The sequence below is a fragment of the Astatotilapia calliptera genome, chromosome 20 (assembly GCF_964374335.1).
Source record: "Astatotilapia calliptera chromosome 20, fAstCal68.1, whole genome shotgun sequence".
NCBI lineage: Eukaryota > Metazoa > Chordata > Actinopteri > Cichliformes > Cichlidae > Astatotilapia > Astatotilapia calliptera.
This window is the reverse complement of record NC_137441.1, coordinates 32,504,410-32,519,372: the sequence shown is the minus strand read 5'-3', so window position 1 is coordinate 32,519,372 and position 14,963 is coordinate 32,504,410. Positions and strand designations below refer to the sequence as shown.

Sequence of the window (14,963 nt, the reverse complement as noted above, 5' to 3'; positions counted from 1 at the left end):
ATATACGTTAATGCAACTAATCATAAAGGCCAGCTTGCTCCAACACGGGGCTGGCATGACACACACACACCACCCCGCCCCCTCCTTCTCTTTTTGGCTCCCACAGACGTAGAGGCTAGAAAGTGGAGTCCCTCTCTTAGACAGTGGGAGGAAAATTAAACTGCCAAAATTGTTTTCACTGGTTACAGGGGGTCTCGGGGGACCTCAAGGCTTTTAATTGAGCTCACCGAGCAGAAATTTGTATGGCTGCTTACAAACAACATTGATGTCTCCCTTTTACTTCTCTTTGGTCGCAGTGATAGATGAGGCAGACTGGGTGTGATTGTTAAGTAAGGTGACGATCTGCTAAATTGTTTGTTCTATATTTGTCCCCCCCCCCCCCCCCCACCAGCACTTGTAGATCTTTAGAGAAAATTTATGACTGAATTGAGAACGATAGATAATTGAAACTCAGACTCTTTGTTTGGTGTTTTGTTAGTTTTTCAGAATTTGTGTGTAGGAGGGCAATGATTCTGTAATAAACACGAGTTCATTCAGTCACAAATAAAAGTAAATAAAGCCCACAGTTCGCCGTAGGAAAGATAATTTGTCTCACTGAGAAAAAGAGCAACAAGTCATGTAACTCAATTTAGTATTATTGTATCACTCAGTATAGTATAATAACAAAAAAGAGAGGCTGCCTTTTCGTTTTCTGCGCTTTTCTTTCTCCTGCACTTTTTTTTTTGTCCTTTAAAATTTTTCCAGTGTGTCAAAACAAGCAAAGGCTACATGGAAACGGCAGCCCTGTGTAAATATTTATGATGTAACATCTCCATGTGAATAGACTTTCTTCCCAATCCATCCATCATTACCGGCATATCGTGAAAGCCCACCTCCCGGTGGCGGCTTAGGGCCTTAGGAAGCTCAGACAGGAGCGGCGTGTCCCCCTCTCATTCAAAGTATTTGTTTTTCTTTTGACTTGGGGCAGCCCAGCTGTGAGGGCATTTCATGTGTCAGCCCCTCCATTTTCATTCAGGGCTGACTTCAAAGCCCATTTTGCTCCATTGTTTGTGTGACGTGGCTGCTGGACCTGAAAATGCCCAAACAGAAAAATGCGATGTAGGTCAGGTGCCCCTGGAAAAAAAAAAGTGATTCTTATGGTCAAAACATAAAGCCCTGGTTACCGCCTAACACTAGCTCCTCTGCCTGTTGTTGCTCACATTCCTCTTTATTTGTTCACAGAGGAGCTAAATGGAAGTTAAGAGTAAGAATAAAAAGGCAGTACTTCAGAGTGCTTGGCAGAAAATCAATGTTTTAAGTCTAATCCTTTTTTTTTCTTTTTCTAATTTATAACATTCCACTCAGGAACAAAATGTCAAATAGCTTACTTGCTGAAGATGTTCGCTAAATTATATTAGGTTGGAGATTGCGCTGAAGCTCTGATATTTTTTGGCTTTATTTGCTCCCGCTGCTGCGAGGGAGACTAACAGAGAGACACAGAGTATCTGTTGGGGCCTGTGCGTGCACACTTCTTTACCTTGTGCAACGGTCTGAAATGTGAAACATGTCTTCATTTGGTACAAACAAAGTGGGATGAAGGATCTGCTGGAGTTTTTTCAGGCTCGACAGTCTTTAAGAATGTGAAGGTGCAGTAGATTTATGAGGTTGTGTGTTTGCAGAAGTAGGTAAGTCTACTGCCTTACCTAAGTGGATTACAAGGTTTTAGGCTTTTCTTCTTGCACAACTTATCGGCAGAAAATAGGCGTTGCAGACGTTAGCGAAATATTGCCACCCAGACTCTCATAACATTATCATTAGCCATGGAGGATTGCTGAAATGTGATTAATACATCACCATTTTGACAGAGTGAGGCTGAAAAGGTAATATGGATTATTACAACGGTTGTAGAGCTCAATACCGCCATCCAAGTTTATCCATTTATCTGCAATGATGAGACTCCTTTGTGTTGTATGGCATTGTAACATCTATCTAAATAACAAAAGATATCTCTCCCATACACAATTGTTGTGCTGTTAATATTCAGCCCATGCAACAATGCACATGGGAATGGAGTGCGGAGACAAAACTTGACTCAGAACGGGGAAAAGACCATAGAACGTTATGAGCATTACGAATCGATGCTCAAGCCTCTAGTACTGGCCACTTTTTCCTTGGCTTAGGTATCTGATTACCTTCAAACAAAAATATTGCTCCTGTATTGTTCAATTACAACTGGTTGAGTGCTGGATGATGCAATTCACAATCTGAGAGCTATTTTTTCTTTCTTTTTGTATACACTTTGTGTGTGTTTCATTTAGTTGGCCTTGGACGATACACGTTGAATAAATGCCATTTTTCTGCCGTTTCAAGTGCCTCTTTTCTCTCTGGATCCATTCAAGCTTTCAATACCTTTTCTCCCCCACTCTTCTCCTGTCTCTTTTTTCCACGAGCAGGAGGGTTTTACTTTACTCCTTTGTCATCCTAATTGATTGCATTAACCTTTTGAGTATTGAATTTCCTGTGCATCACGCCGAGCACAATGTGGAATATTATCATAATCCTTCCAAGTAATGGACACAGGGCAATCAACAATGCTTTAGGAAAAGTACATCTTTGAAAGATGGAGCGTCATATTATTTTCAGCCCAAAGACCTGGATAGAGTAAGACTTTTAAGCTTTAAGAAACTTTGTCAATAAGTGAAGTACGCTTGTTTTTAACTAGTTAAAGAGGTTAGGAAGGCTGCTGCCAGTGTTTGTTTTGCAGGAGGTAAAAATGTCTTGGCTTAATGAAAATTACTTGTGTCTAAAGACTCACGCAATAGACTTTAGATTCACTTAAACACAGTTTTATCATTTGTTAGTGTGAAAATAAGTTTTAAAAACGCAGTTTTTTTTAATGTCTCAGAAAAACACCTTAGCAAAAGAGTTTTATTTTTGCCCCAGGATAAGTGGTGGGGTATGACTCGACATTATCATAAAATTATCGCAAATTAACAAAATTACAAGGTTATAGTTGGGCTCACCATTATGTAAAGCACTGGGAGTTTCAAAGTTCGCCTTCCTGTTGGGATCCTGTTGTCCAACTATATGCACAATGTTCCTAACAGAGCAATTATATGTTGGAATTGGAGGGTCACTTGGTGTGTGAACACTGACTGTTGTTTGTCATTGACAAACAGTAATGTGGACCCAAAAATCAGAGTGACTGTCACTGTGAATGGCTTTCAGCAGTCCTGACTTTTCTTAGAAATCTCCATCTCTTATAGGCTTACTGTCTAAATCTGGAAAAAATTTAATTGTGGCATAAATAGCACGACAAATTTTGTGCTGGTTCCAGATATCTCGGAACTCTGATGTCACAACTCCAGTGATAGCGTGTTTCTGACTGGGACTCACCATTACATTGAGAAACTGAATGACATGACAGTTATTGCTAACTAGCCAGGTAGCATAACAGTCAGCTTAAGTATTTAGTACATTCAATTTATTTTTAGGATTTCAAAACAATTACACATTTTTGCTGCTCTTTCTAGCCAAGTTGCTTCTATCTTCTCATCAGATTTACTGTGTCACTGTTGGCTTTCCTCAGGTAGCTCCTCTAACTGTAGCGATAATGAACCAGGACGGTGTTTTACCTCAACAAAGTGTCACAAAATGTTTTTTAAGATGACAATTTGGTGCGTTGAACCAATGGCAGCTCTTTGAGTGTATGCACTGCCACAGAATGGTTTGCATAGATGATGAGTGGATGATTCTTCTGCCAAACTATAGCAAAAGTAATACAAGTGCCTATTGTTGAGCACTGCTAAGTTTTCAACTTGCTACAGTTGAAGAGAAATTAACACGTTATTGAAGGCAAATTATTCACTAATAACTCGAGAAAAACAGGCAGACATTTGGAAGAATCAGTCCAAATAGAGTTGGTTTCAAAGCATTATGGGGTCACCATGGCATTAATCACACGTTGAGGCAAGCTAGCCAAGCCTCACTTAGCAGGTAGCATTAGCAAAGCTAGCTGCCTGAACCAGCGACGTCGCTCCATGATTTCATTGGCTATCGGCTGCACTGCCATTTTTTTCATTCGTCGACGCCTGACTTCAGAAGTAGAATTTCTCTCAACTTTCAGTGCAAGCAGCACAAGCAAAGTAACGCATCATTATTGTCATTATTCAGTTCAGCAATGTGTGACGTGACACCATTCAAAGTGAATGAGAAGCGAGAGCACTGAAGCCTAAAAAGCATCCGCATGAGTCGGGCTTGTATTTAAATTCATTGTATTTAAATGAAATGCCTTCATTTAAATAAAATTTTTGGATTTACAGAACTCATTTTATTGATTTTTAAAAATATATCTTTCATTTTGATATTAAATTGTTTTTATCTTTGTATTTCTATATACAAGGTGCCAGAGATATTTGAAAAAATACTATAAAAATAAATGCTAAAACATGCAATTATACAATATCAAGTTGCATTACTTAGTGATTGTTTATTCGGGAGTTTTATTAGACTGACAGTGAATTAAAATGAGGACCCTAACCCTGCATTAAAAAAAATGTAATCCTATTTTTATGCTTTAATTTTAAAGTTTCATGTTGATGGGTCAGCACAGCCAAGCTTTTGTCCCAAGGTAACCCTGTGATTTAACACAGACTTTAATCTCTTTACCTGCTTTACAATAGGCTGTTTTGGTTGTGCAGTGGGGGTGTAAGTTGATTTTCCCTGTTTTCTTTTCCTTCGAACTATCCAGGGCAAATCTTTCCATATTGTGATATTATTATCTGTCTTATCTGGCTCAGAATGATATAGATAAAAATTTGGGCAGGGACAGTGAGATAAATGTAAATGGACATCATTGTATTCCTTGTATGAAACTGCACCTAGGCTATTTTAATAATATTAAGGCCCCAAGCCTAAAACCTACAGAAGACACTCCAAGGATAACAGTACAATAATTGCTTGTTAACAAGGATGGAGGTAGCCTGTTGGCCTATTGAGTTTAATCTGTTGCTTTAGCTATTTTATTTAAACGCTATGGTAAAGGAATAAAAAGTAGTTTATGTTGCAAGACCAATGTAATACCCATAACTGTCTTATAAAGGCTTAATGTCAGAAGGCTTTAGGGGAAGTGTCAGTAGAATAACACTGATCAGCCTTGAGCTTGGGAATTAGCGACAGCAAATCTTAGAGCATAACGTGACAACTGGGAGAGTTTGGAGTGCGCAGAAACTTTTGCTGAACAAGTTATTTTATGTAGCTTATTACAACGTATTGTATTTATTCTGAATATTATACCTGCAAAGGCCACCACACTTGATGGAGTGTTGCAGAACAAAAGCATGACAGTAACCTGCATTTAGTCAACAGCCGGTATTATGCTGCGTGTAGCTGAACATTAGTGGTAAGCAAAGATATAATTTTTTTCTTGCAGTGGAATGAAATGTTGTTGATCATCTACCATTCACGTCCCCCATATGTTTATCGCACAAACAGCCTAGTTGTTGTGTTGCTGACTTATACAGAGTGTTGTTTGCTTCTGTGTAAATATCAGCATAAATGCATTAAAGTAATTGATTGTTGAAAAACAGACAAAAACTGTTATCATGTTTCCCTGGTAACGGCAAGTATTATTTGGGCTGTGTTGATGAACTGAAGCAAAACACCCTGTAATTCATATCAACTCTATTATGTTTTTCAGCTCAAATAGGAAAAATCAATTGAAACAAGCTCTTATGCATGGATAGATGCTCGTTATGATCAATACTATTTTCACAGGGATGGTGCCTTTGAGCTTGATTGAGGCCAGCTTATACAAAGCTAGCCAGTGGTGCTCGGGACAAGTGTAGACACGCAGATATTCAGAGGGGATACAGTCACTATTTGGCCACATCTTTTGGTGCATCCCACCTGAGTTATATTGATCAAAACAGAATCATGTGATTGAGTGTGGATGTGGGTCAAAACATAAGTCAAGGTCAGTCAGTAGCACAAAGCATAATCCCGGTCCATTTTTTGTATTCCATCAGGCATCACTGGTATTCCACTGGGAACCTCTGTGCCCTCGGCATATGAAAACTAAAGTCCCCCCCCCCAGTTCAATTATACAAACCCGTGAGCTTCAGAATATTGACATATCTCTGTATTCTGAAAATGTCATGGATAACGATCAGGCTGTTCACCAGAAAATGTTTCCACAGAAACCAAGATTTTGAGTCAAGATGTAGAACGTATTGAATTTGCAAACCGGCTGTAAGGTCAGGGATACCTGCCTGCAGGTGTGTTTGATAAGCACGAGAGCTTGTTTCTTCCAAGGCTATTGTTATCGCACATCCTTAGCCTCGCACGGCGTTCGCAAAATAATACATATCTTAGTGTAAACCAGGTGTTTTGCAGAAGCTGTGATAAGTGGGTTGAGTGGTGTGTAGAGGTTACATAACAGATCTAGTTATGCTCAGTGATCACTGTTAATTTCCATTATCACCAGCCCGTTGCACAGAGATAGACTTTATCCACAGATATAACAAATTGTAAAACTTGAGAAATGTATTTCAGTTCATTGGTCAGACAGAGCTGTCTAATTGCTGACTATTGTAAAGAGGACAAGGTTGTTAAGTTTTCTGAATCAATTAGGACTTTTCAAATTTAAAAACTAAAATAAAAAAAAACTACACCTGACCACAGAACGTGGTCAACCGCTCGCGCAGAAAACATTTACCGCATGGGAGAAAGTGGCTTATTTCTGTCTTACCTGTTGCACTCCCGTTTGTTAATTTGTGGCGAAGATATGTGGAGAATTTCAAAGGCACAGTTTATCCCAGCGTGGAAGCCCTTTCTATGAGCTGCCCTTGCAAAAAGAATTGGCCTGCTTATTCACATACCTTAACCTGGCTCATTCACAAAAACATATCAACTCCCCTCCAATAAAGTGGACAATGTGGACATTATTTCTCCTGCTTGGTGTTTTGGTTGCTCTGTGTTTACGTGTTTAAAGCCTCAGTTTTGCTGTATGCAGCGACAGCTACAAACAGAATCTTAATTGATCTAATCTGGTTACTGCAAGCTATTTTCAACAGTTCCATTAGAAAACTCCCATCCTCCCCCACTCTTTCTCTCTCCCTTCACCTCCCACACTCTCTACCCCCCATCTGCCCTGACCTACATGGTTGTCACATGGCCCCGGCTCCCTGGCTTGGCATTTTATGGAAAATCTGCAGGAGATAAAGCCACAGGGTTTAAAGTGTTATCCCTGCCTGTCCTTTGAGAAGGGCTAAACACTGAATGAGGTGTTATTGCATCAATGCTGTTGGACACACACAGGCACCAAAGAGGATATCTTCCTCCCTCCTTCCCTCTCTCTCGCTCTCCCCATGTGTGTGTCTCTCCCTCTCTCTCCTCAGTTTGATTGGATTTAGTAGAGTGTCACCACTGTGACTTTGGGGGATTTCTCTTTCCCTGTCACTGTCTTCTGCATGCTTGCTTGGGTTATTTACTTAACTTGTCCAGAAAATGGACTGTGATCTGCAGCTTAACGCCAAAGCTAGGGAGAGACAAGTGCTTCGTGGTAGTTAAGATATGCTTGACAGGCACCTAGACACTCAGTTGACTCTCTGGCTTGCTTACTCCCTCGCTGGTGCTGAGGGCTTAGTTTTGCATTGTGACCGAGTCCCCTTCACACTGTTGTCTGCCTGTAAATTTTCTGCTGCCCTTGCTATTCAGCCAATTACAGCAAAAGAGCTTTAGTGATTTTTTTCCTTCTTCATTTTTTTCCACCCTTCTCCCCTTCTCCTGGTGTTTTTATATATTTATTTTACAAGGGAATGACAAGCATTGCTGAAGGTTAAAAAAATGCTGAATTTCATAGTGCGTATAATGTCATCCTTTTTTATTCTGTAGCCGGACTAATCAATAAAAAACAGCTTCATCTTGTGTGGAACAAACACATACGGCGCAGGTTAATATAACTTCCTGGCCTGCTGCGTTTAAATTTTGAAGCTTTTGTGCTCCTGTCTCACGTTTAAATGAATGAAAGAACAAGGGGCAGCTTAATACAAATTTCAGTTATTTGTAAGCTTGTAAGCTTTCGCCTAATTTAAATATGAAAGATGTCAATATTCATGAATCCCAAAGGTGAAGCACATTCATAAAAATTAGCAGTTTACTTTTTGGAAAAGTGAAGATGCAAACCTTTTGTGTGGGACTTGAATGGAAGAAACTGTTCACCTAAAGTAAGTATTTAGTTAAAGTTTAAGATTGTCAGAGGTTTTTCCCTTTTGCATATATTTTAACCATTTGTTGTCCTCCAAATATTCCTCTGCTGTGTCCCTGGCCGCCAACCTTACTACTCATAGCTATATATTCAGAAAACTGGTTCAGGAATACACACCCTTAAACCTCTCTAAACAATAATGAGGTGTACTGGATTTCAGCGCATACACCATATGTTCCTCTCAGGTAAGGTTTCTAAGTTGTTTAGTTTCTTTGGCACTAGGTCGTGCTGCAAGATAAGATGCGTGTTAAAGGCCTCTGAAAGACTATCAATGCAATGTCAAATGTAATGCGGAGCCACAAAGCAGTTAAAGAATGCATCCAGAGTGCTCTGCCATGTTGCATTCTGGTGCTAAAATGACCAGAGCAAATATCTTCCCAAAATACTGGATAAGATAAGGCAGTCGGCACAGCTTTGCATCACTGTGGTGGTTGGTTGTAGTAACGCTGGAGCTATACTTGACGGGGTGAGTGCAGACTTACAACAGTCCCTCAGTGACCAAAAAAGGAACGCCACATAGGTTTTATTGTTCTATCTCTCATAAAAACAAAACCAGAAGTTACACAAGTGATAATTGTGCATAAAAGAAGTGACACCACAAAATGCGCAGTGTTCCAAAACAAGAGAACAGAAGAATAAAAGAGTCTTTCCACCAGTCTAAAATGAGCCACGCCTAGCAGTGGGAACGGAAAGCAAAACTGCTTAATGTGACAAAATAAAGACAGAAACACTCCAAGGGAAAGTTAGAATTAGGATCCTGAAAGATTTATGCCTCCTTTTTATTTATAATTTGTTTTCTTTTCCTTATTGGAATTGAGTTGCAACTGAATATTTGATGAACACAGCCTAGAAGTAAGGATGTTATGTCAGCAAGGAAACAAAAAGTAAAGAGAAACAACCAAGAAATGTATTTTGCAAAGTTCGCACTTTGGAATAAACTAACATGCCTTTGCTTTCACAAGTGGCTTGTTAATTGACTGGTGGGTGGGGGGAGGTTTGGGGGGGGGGGGGGGGGGGGAGTTCGCTATCTGCAGGTTGTGCTGAGCCCTAGCGAGGCTAGCTGCGCCTTTCCGTATGCACCGCGCCGAGTGCTGGGTACTCTCCGTGCACAAAACACCATCTGCATTTTGCTGTTAACGCGCCTTCACATCCAAGGGAGGATTAGGAGAAAATCCCCAGGTTTTTTTCAACCAGTTGACAAATATCAGATTTGTCTCTAAAAAATTAGCTCCATCTATATCTCCCACCATATGACACACAAAAAAGATTATCTGTAATACCCAGCCAGCTTGGGTGGGGAAAAAGCAGATTAAAGTTTCAGTTTGGTCATATTTACGCAGCCTCTTCAAGTGCGAGACTGTCTGCAATCCACAGTCGACAGACCTCTTCGCAAAGAGTCCTCCCCTCGTGTGTACACCCACCCCCAAGCTTTACCTTCCAGAAACAAGATGTCTGCCTTGAAACAATTAGACATCATACTTAAATAATTCATCATTTCCCAGTGACTCTTTCTCTTCTACGTGTCCTTTAAACAGAGAGAGTGAGCTGCCAAAAGGGCTAAAGTGAATAACAGCAGCAGGTGCCTTTTCAGATGGAGCTTTGTAGTCTGCAGTGGGTGCTGAGCTGTTATTTTAGTGGCCCACTGGTGAGGAGCAGGGGAGGGCTGGGAAATGGACCTGCTAGCTGACCCCCAGACCCCAGAGCTGTCCTGTTAGCACTCCCCCCTCCGCTCCACGTTACCAGGAGTAACTCCTGGCTTAAGTTGTTTTTAAAATCTAACAACGCAACATGCAGCTGTGTTTACCTGTGAAGTTTAAGAACCTCGCTTCCTAAAAATAAACTCCTTTGACCCTCAAGGAGGTCGTTTGTGTCTGCAGTGACAGATTGTAAGGCTGGGCGTGCATGATTATAACACATCAGCATGCATCAGAGGGATTTAAACATACGAGTAAGATGCTCCTCTTTAAGCCTCCACTAAGTCAGTGTGTTCTTCCTGACCATTTCATTATCAAATACATAATCATCATCTGCCGAGGACAGAACCGAAGGCCTAAGGCCCTACCTGGTGTCCTGGATGTTGACTTCCTTGCTTCCGCTCAAGACCACTGCCCCACCCAGAGGTTGCTTTATGAACACAGGAGCCCCATAAATGAAATTAAGGTGTCAATTAGTCAATTACAGCATAATAACTCTGAGGGCAGACATTTAGAGACAAAGAGAACCTCAGCTAAGTTCATTTCCTCCAGCCCAGGAGCCTAGCGTTTGGCACACGTCACTCCCCACCCAGACTCGCTGAATAAGGGCCCCAGTGCTCTCCCTAATGTTATTTTCCCCTGGATATCTTTTTTGATCAACAATTTCCTTTCATGGGTTTGTTTTTCAGATGCAGGGGATGCACTTTTTCTCTCCCCAATTTGGCTAGGGAGAATTTTATAATTTAGTAATTAAAATCTTTGTTAGGCTTTAGAAATTGCAACTAATTGAATTTAATGGGAAGATGAATTTCAATTTTATTTGATTAGCAAGACCCCTGGCATAGGTATTTATGGAAAAAACTCTACAAAAATATGCTGTGTGGGCTAAGATGGCATAATAGAATTACAGATAATCGGATTTCACTGTCATGAATTTCACTCTAATTTCACTATAATTTTCCATTAGATAGCTGGTTTACAAATATTTGCTCATCTGCGATGGGAAAGGCTATCTGTCTAAAATGATTACCGAGCGAGCCTTCAGAAATATGTCCCTTTTTTTTCTCCTCCCTTTTAAAACCAGATTGCGAGGGATCAAAATTAGGAAGATTGCATTATGGATGTCTGCATCCGGGAGAGCAATGGGGGAGATATGATGATTACGGCCGGGGGATGAAAGCGGTGTCAAGAAAAATGTATGACTGAAAAACATAGGCCTATTCTATCTACCGAATCTCTGCTCTCAACACAGTGCCGCCAAGCAACATGCTATATCGTGATTCATGTAATATCAGCGCCCCAAATATACCTTCTACTTTATACACGTTAATTGCTTTCAAGTATGTACCTTTAATGAGATTTTCATTGCGCTTTTCCTAGCGTATGTATGTCAACGCATATACAGCTACACAGCAATTATGAAAATCAAATGAGTTTCGAAGGAATCATCGTCATGAGTCATGCAAATGATGATCATCAAAATGTGGTGTGTTGCGATCATCGCTGTTGTGGCTGCATCTGCGTGTAAGTTTAATATTCCGCTCCTTCTCCGCTTAAAAAATAAATATATAATGCAATATAAACAGACGTGAGAGGGAATAATATTCCACATCATAGACAACCTCGAGGAACACTGAGGTGAACTCTTGTTGAAAAGCCTCTGCTTCAGAATTAAGCTTTTACACGTTCAATTTCCTGCCAATTTTCAACAACATGACAGTGAGTATCAGGAATAAACTTGCTTCATTGTCTGCTGAAAAACAAACCGTTTTTAATTTGTTGTGTTCAAACTTTAAGACGCAGAGTCGGAGAGGTTCACGCCAGACTGTTGCTCCTTCTGTCTCTCACACCCCCACCTGTGCACTCCACCCGTCATGACAGACCCCAATACCCCACGCCGGCTCACACCCACTCCAGCCTATTCGCTCAGTCACTTTTTTGCCCCCCGAATTGCCAGAGACAGCAAGAGGGGTTCAAAAACACAATCTGACTTTCGGCAAAGGTCAGATTTCTCACTCGGCATGTCTCTGGGCTTTGGGCACAAAAGCCGCTGAATTCACATCTTTCAACTGGGCAATAGCTTTTGTCCTGGGGAATGGAGGACTCGGAGTGGGCCCTGCACCAGACCAGCCCCTCCTGGAGCGCACGGTCAGGGGCAGCCAAACGTCTGGCCCCAGCGGCCCTTTGACTGATGTACCCCTACCATGTCACATGCATAGGAGCGCGCGCACACACGCTCACACGCATACACACTCCACCTTGCCCTCAACATTCTCCCGCATGCACCATACAATACCCTCACGCCACATCAAACGAAAAGCCCCACAGCTCCTTTTGAAAAGTAATGGTTTCGCCCCCAAAGATGGCAGCTCGAGGGTCCAGAAGGCTGTAATGCATGGACGACAGACCCTGCCTCCTGTGGACATTGTTACATGAATAGAATTCACCCTGCACTCGCCCCCTTGATATCAAGTTTTTGAGATACTGTGGAAGTTTTTATTGTTATGCTCCACCTATGTGAGACAAAAAGCATCACAGCATTAGAGCCAGGCAGATGTTCTCACCACTTCAAAAATTTTTACCACATCAGTGGCATGCGATCATTTTTAGTAACTATTATATTTTCAGGTTTCAATCTAGCAATTCACACGGGCCACAAATCCATTAACAACATATATATTTATTTATTTGTACGGAGACTGACACAAAAGATTTTTATCCAGCAACAGAACAAAAGCGCGGTCGCAAGTCAGGTCGTGCACAACAAAAACAATTCGATTTCATTAGATCCCGGGCTAATAAAAGTAGTATTTACAGTACAAAGTTAAATCGAGGGTGGAACCTTTTGATAGAAACTCTTTTAAGGTCATTTTCCTTTATGTGGGTTAGGAAGGAGGAGACAAAGCCTTATTTTTTTCCATTATTAGCCAGGATGAGTCATCATAATTTCAGAATCAACCAAAACCAGTTTTATGTACATACTTCAGACTAACAGCACTCAGGAACTGAAGCCCGACCTATGTATTATTGTATTATGGTCCAAAGCCATAAAGTTATTCATTTCCTCTTTTCTGTGTCCAGTAAATGCTAGTTATACAACACCTTTATTCAGAGTAAACCTGCCGTGGAAAACAGGAATATCCAGTTACCTTTGAAAGTTGAGACTTTCTTGTTATTTTGTGTCGCTCTGTAAATTCCACATTCTTGACACACCACCATGTTTACAGTATATGGGCATTATGTACAAATGGTCCCGAGGCGCTTTGCATGCTGCTGCGGAAGAAACTGCCAGGCAAATAAAGGGTTTGTCTTATAAAGTATTCATTGTCACCTGGTAACGGCCGTCGTTTATCATTTCACCTGAAATTACAATGAAAACTGATAGCTTATCAGAGGGAGGGAAGGAGAACCAGAGCGCTCTGAGTGAGAGACAGAGAGAGAAGCAAAGAAAGTATACCATGCAGGGCTGAAATGGAGAGGATTGCTATATTGTGAGGGAGGGAAAGAGTTATTCGCTTTAAGCTAAAGGGCTGGAAAATGTATTTTGTGAAATCTTTTTCTAAGCTTAACGCTTCTGTGATAGACATGAGGACAAGCATATTTACCAAATAGTAATGTGCCTGGCTTTATCCTGCCCTTTGACTATGTACACATCAAACATATAGTCTATGATTTAATAAGTGAGGACAAAATTGTGGAAATATTCTTCCACTTACTGTAGTTGTACTTTATATATAGAACGCTAATTAAATATGTGTTTAAAAGCAGCTTTTACATGTAGTCACACTGCATTGGATTTAAATAATTAGCCTCAAAGTATAATATGTTTTAATAAACGTATACTCTTATTCTCTAGAAAGCCCTTTTTCTTTTTCTTTTTTTTAAGTGTTGTGTGCCCCCCCTTCGCTCATTTGAATAGAGGCAGTGGAGGCTCCACCCAAGAGAGTTGAAAGGCTAGAAGACCACAAAGATGGAAAGGCCAGCCCACTGAGGGAGGGAGAAAAAAAACTGCTCCGGTTCCTCTGCCATAATTTCCTATCAGCCTATTCAGACAACATCACCAACAGCTTTGTCTGTGTGTGTGTGTGTGTACGGGAGCAAAGCAAGAGAGGGAGGCAGCGCACGAGAGGCAGAGAGAGAGCGCCACAGAGAGAGAGAGACAGAGCAGGGAAGGGGGAGGCTCCATATTCTTTCACCTAACCCCCCCATCACCGTCAAACCACAGGAAGGAGGGGCCAGACCCTAAGCTGCCAATCAAATCCGCTCGTGGCAGCCGGCATTATCTCAGCAACAAACTATTGACAGATTACATGTCAAGGAGTTTAGTGCTTGATTGAAGGAAGCCTCTTTTTTTTTTTTTAATCTAGTTACTTTTCCGCTGTATTCCCCCCCTCCAACAACCAACATTCGAATGACTTTCTAACAGAGTTGAGTAATATTATGAAAGTTACATGTCTGAGAGGATTTAACTTCGACTTCCCTGAATATGGTGAGTACTCTTCTTCTTTTCTGTCTTTGTCAGATGTGTTTTATTAGCTGACAGTTTAAGGTGTGCCTTTATCTCTGACTAAATATACAGAGAGGGGAAGTTGTTCATGATTAAACTATGTGCCAGCTCGTACGTATACCCAAGTGTTGCGACACCATTATTTATAGCTCTTTGACAGTGCCCAAAGGTGACTGCAGTATCAAATATGATTGCCTGTTTCCTCAGCACACGCTTCATGACACTGTGTTACATTCAGTACACATGTGAGGAAAGTTCACACAGCAAGTTTCATTTTCTCTTGACAGAGTACGTCTCTCTTCTAGAGAGCGGCACAACTCCCTGTCAGCCTGTTTTTGTTTCTTCTTCTCTTGCTTATTAGTTCTTTCTTTCAGCTATACTTTTTTTTCTTATTTTGATAAGTCACAGTTTGAGTCTAGAAATAAAGATATTGGTTTGGCACACACGCAGGAGCTGGCAATGCCATTAGGGTAACCTGAATGGCCTAAGGGTTTGTTGCTAAGGGGACAAAGCAAAC

At 41.0% G+C, this 14,963-nt stretch overlaps 1 protein-coding gene across 5 annotated transcripts in view; it reads left to right on the top strand.

The window, feature by feature from the left end:
* casz1 (castor zinc finger 1) overlaps positions 1–14,963 on the top strand; it is a 168,522-nt gene that overhangs the window by 81,448 nt on the left and 72,111 nt on the right. For 2 of the 5 annotated variants that reach the window (XM_080295546.1, XM_026153741.2), the window contains exon 1: positions 13,964–14,428. The exons of the other annotated variants lie outside the window; for them this stretch is intronic. In XM_080295546.1, the coding sequence (XP_080151672.1) occupies positions 14,380–14,428 (49 nt within the window). In that variant the 5' untranslated portion in view covers positions 13,964–14,379. Of the gene's footprint in view, positions 1–13,963; positions 14,429–14,963 lie in introns of those variants that run through there. 5 annotated transcript variants of the gene reach the window in all.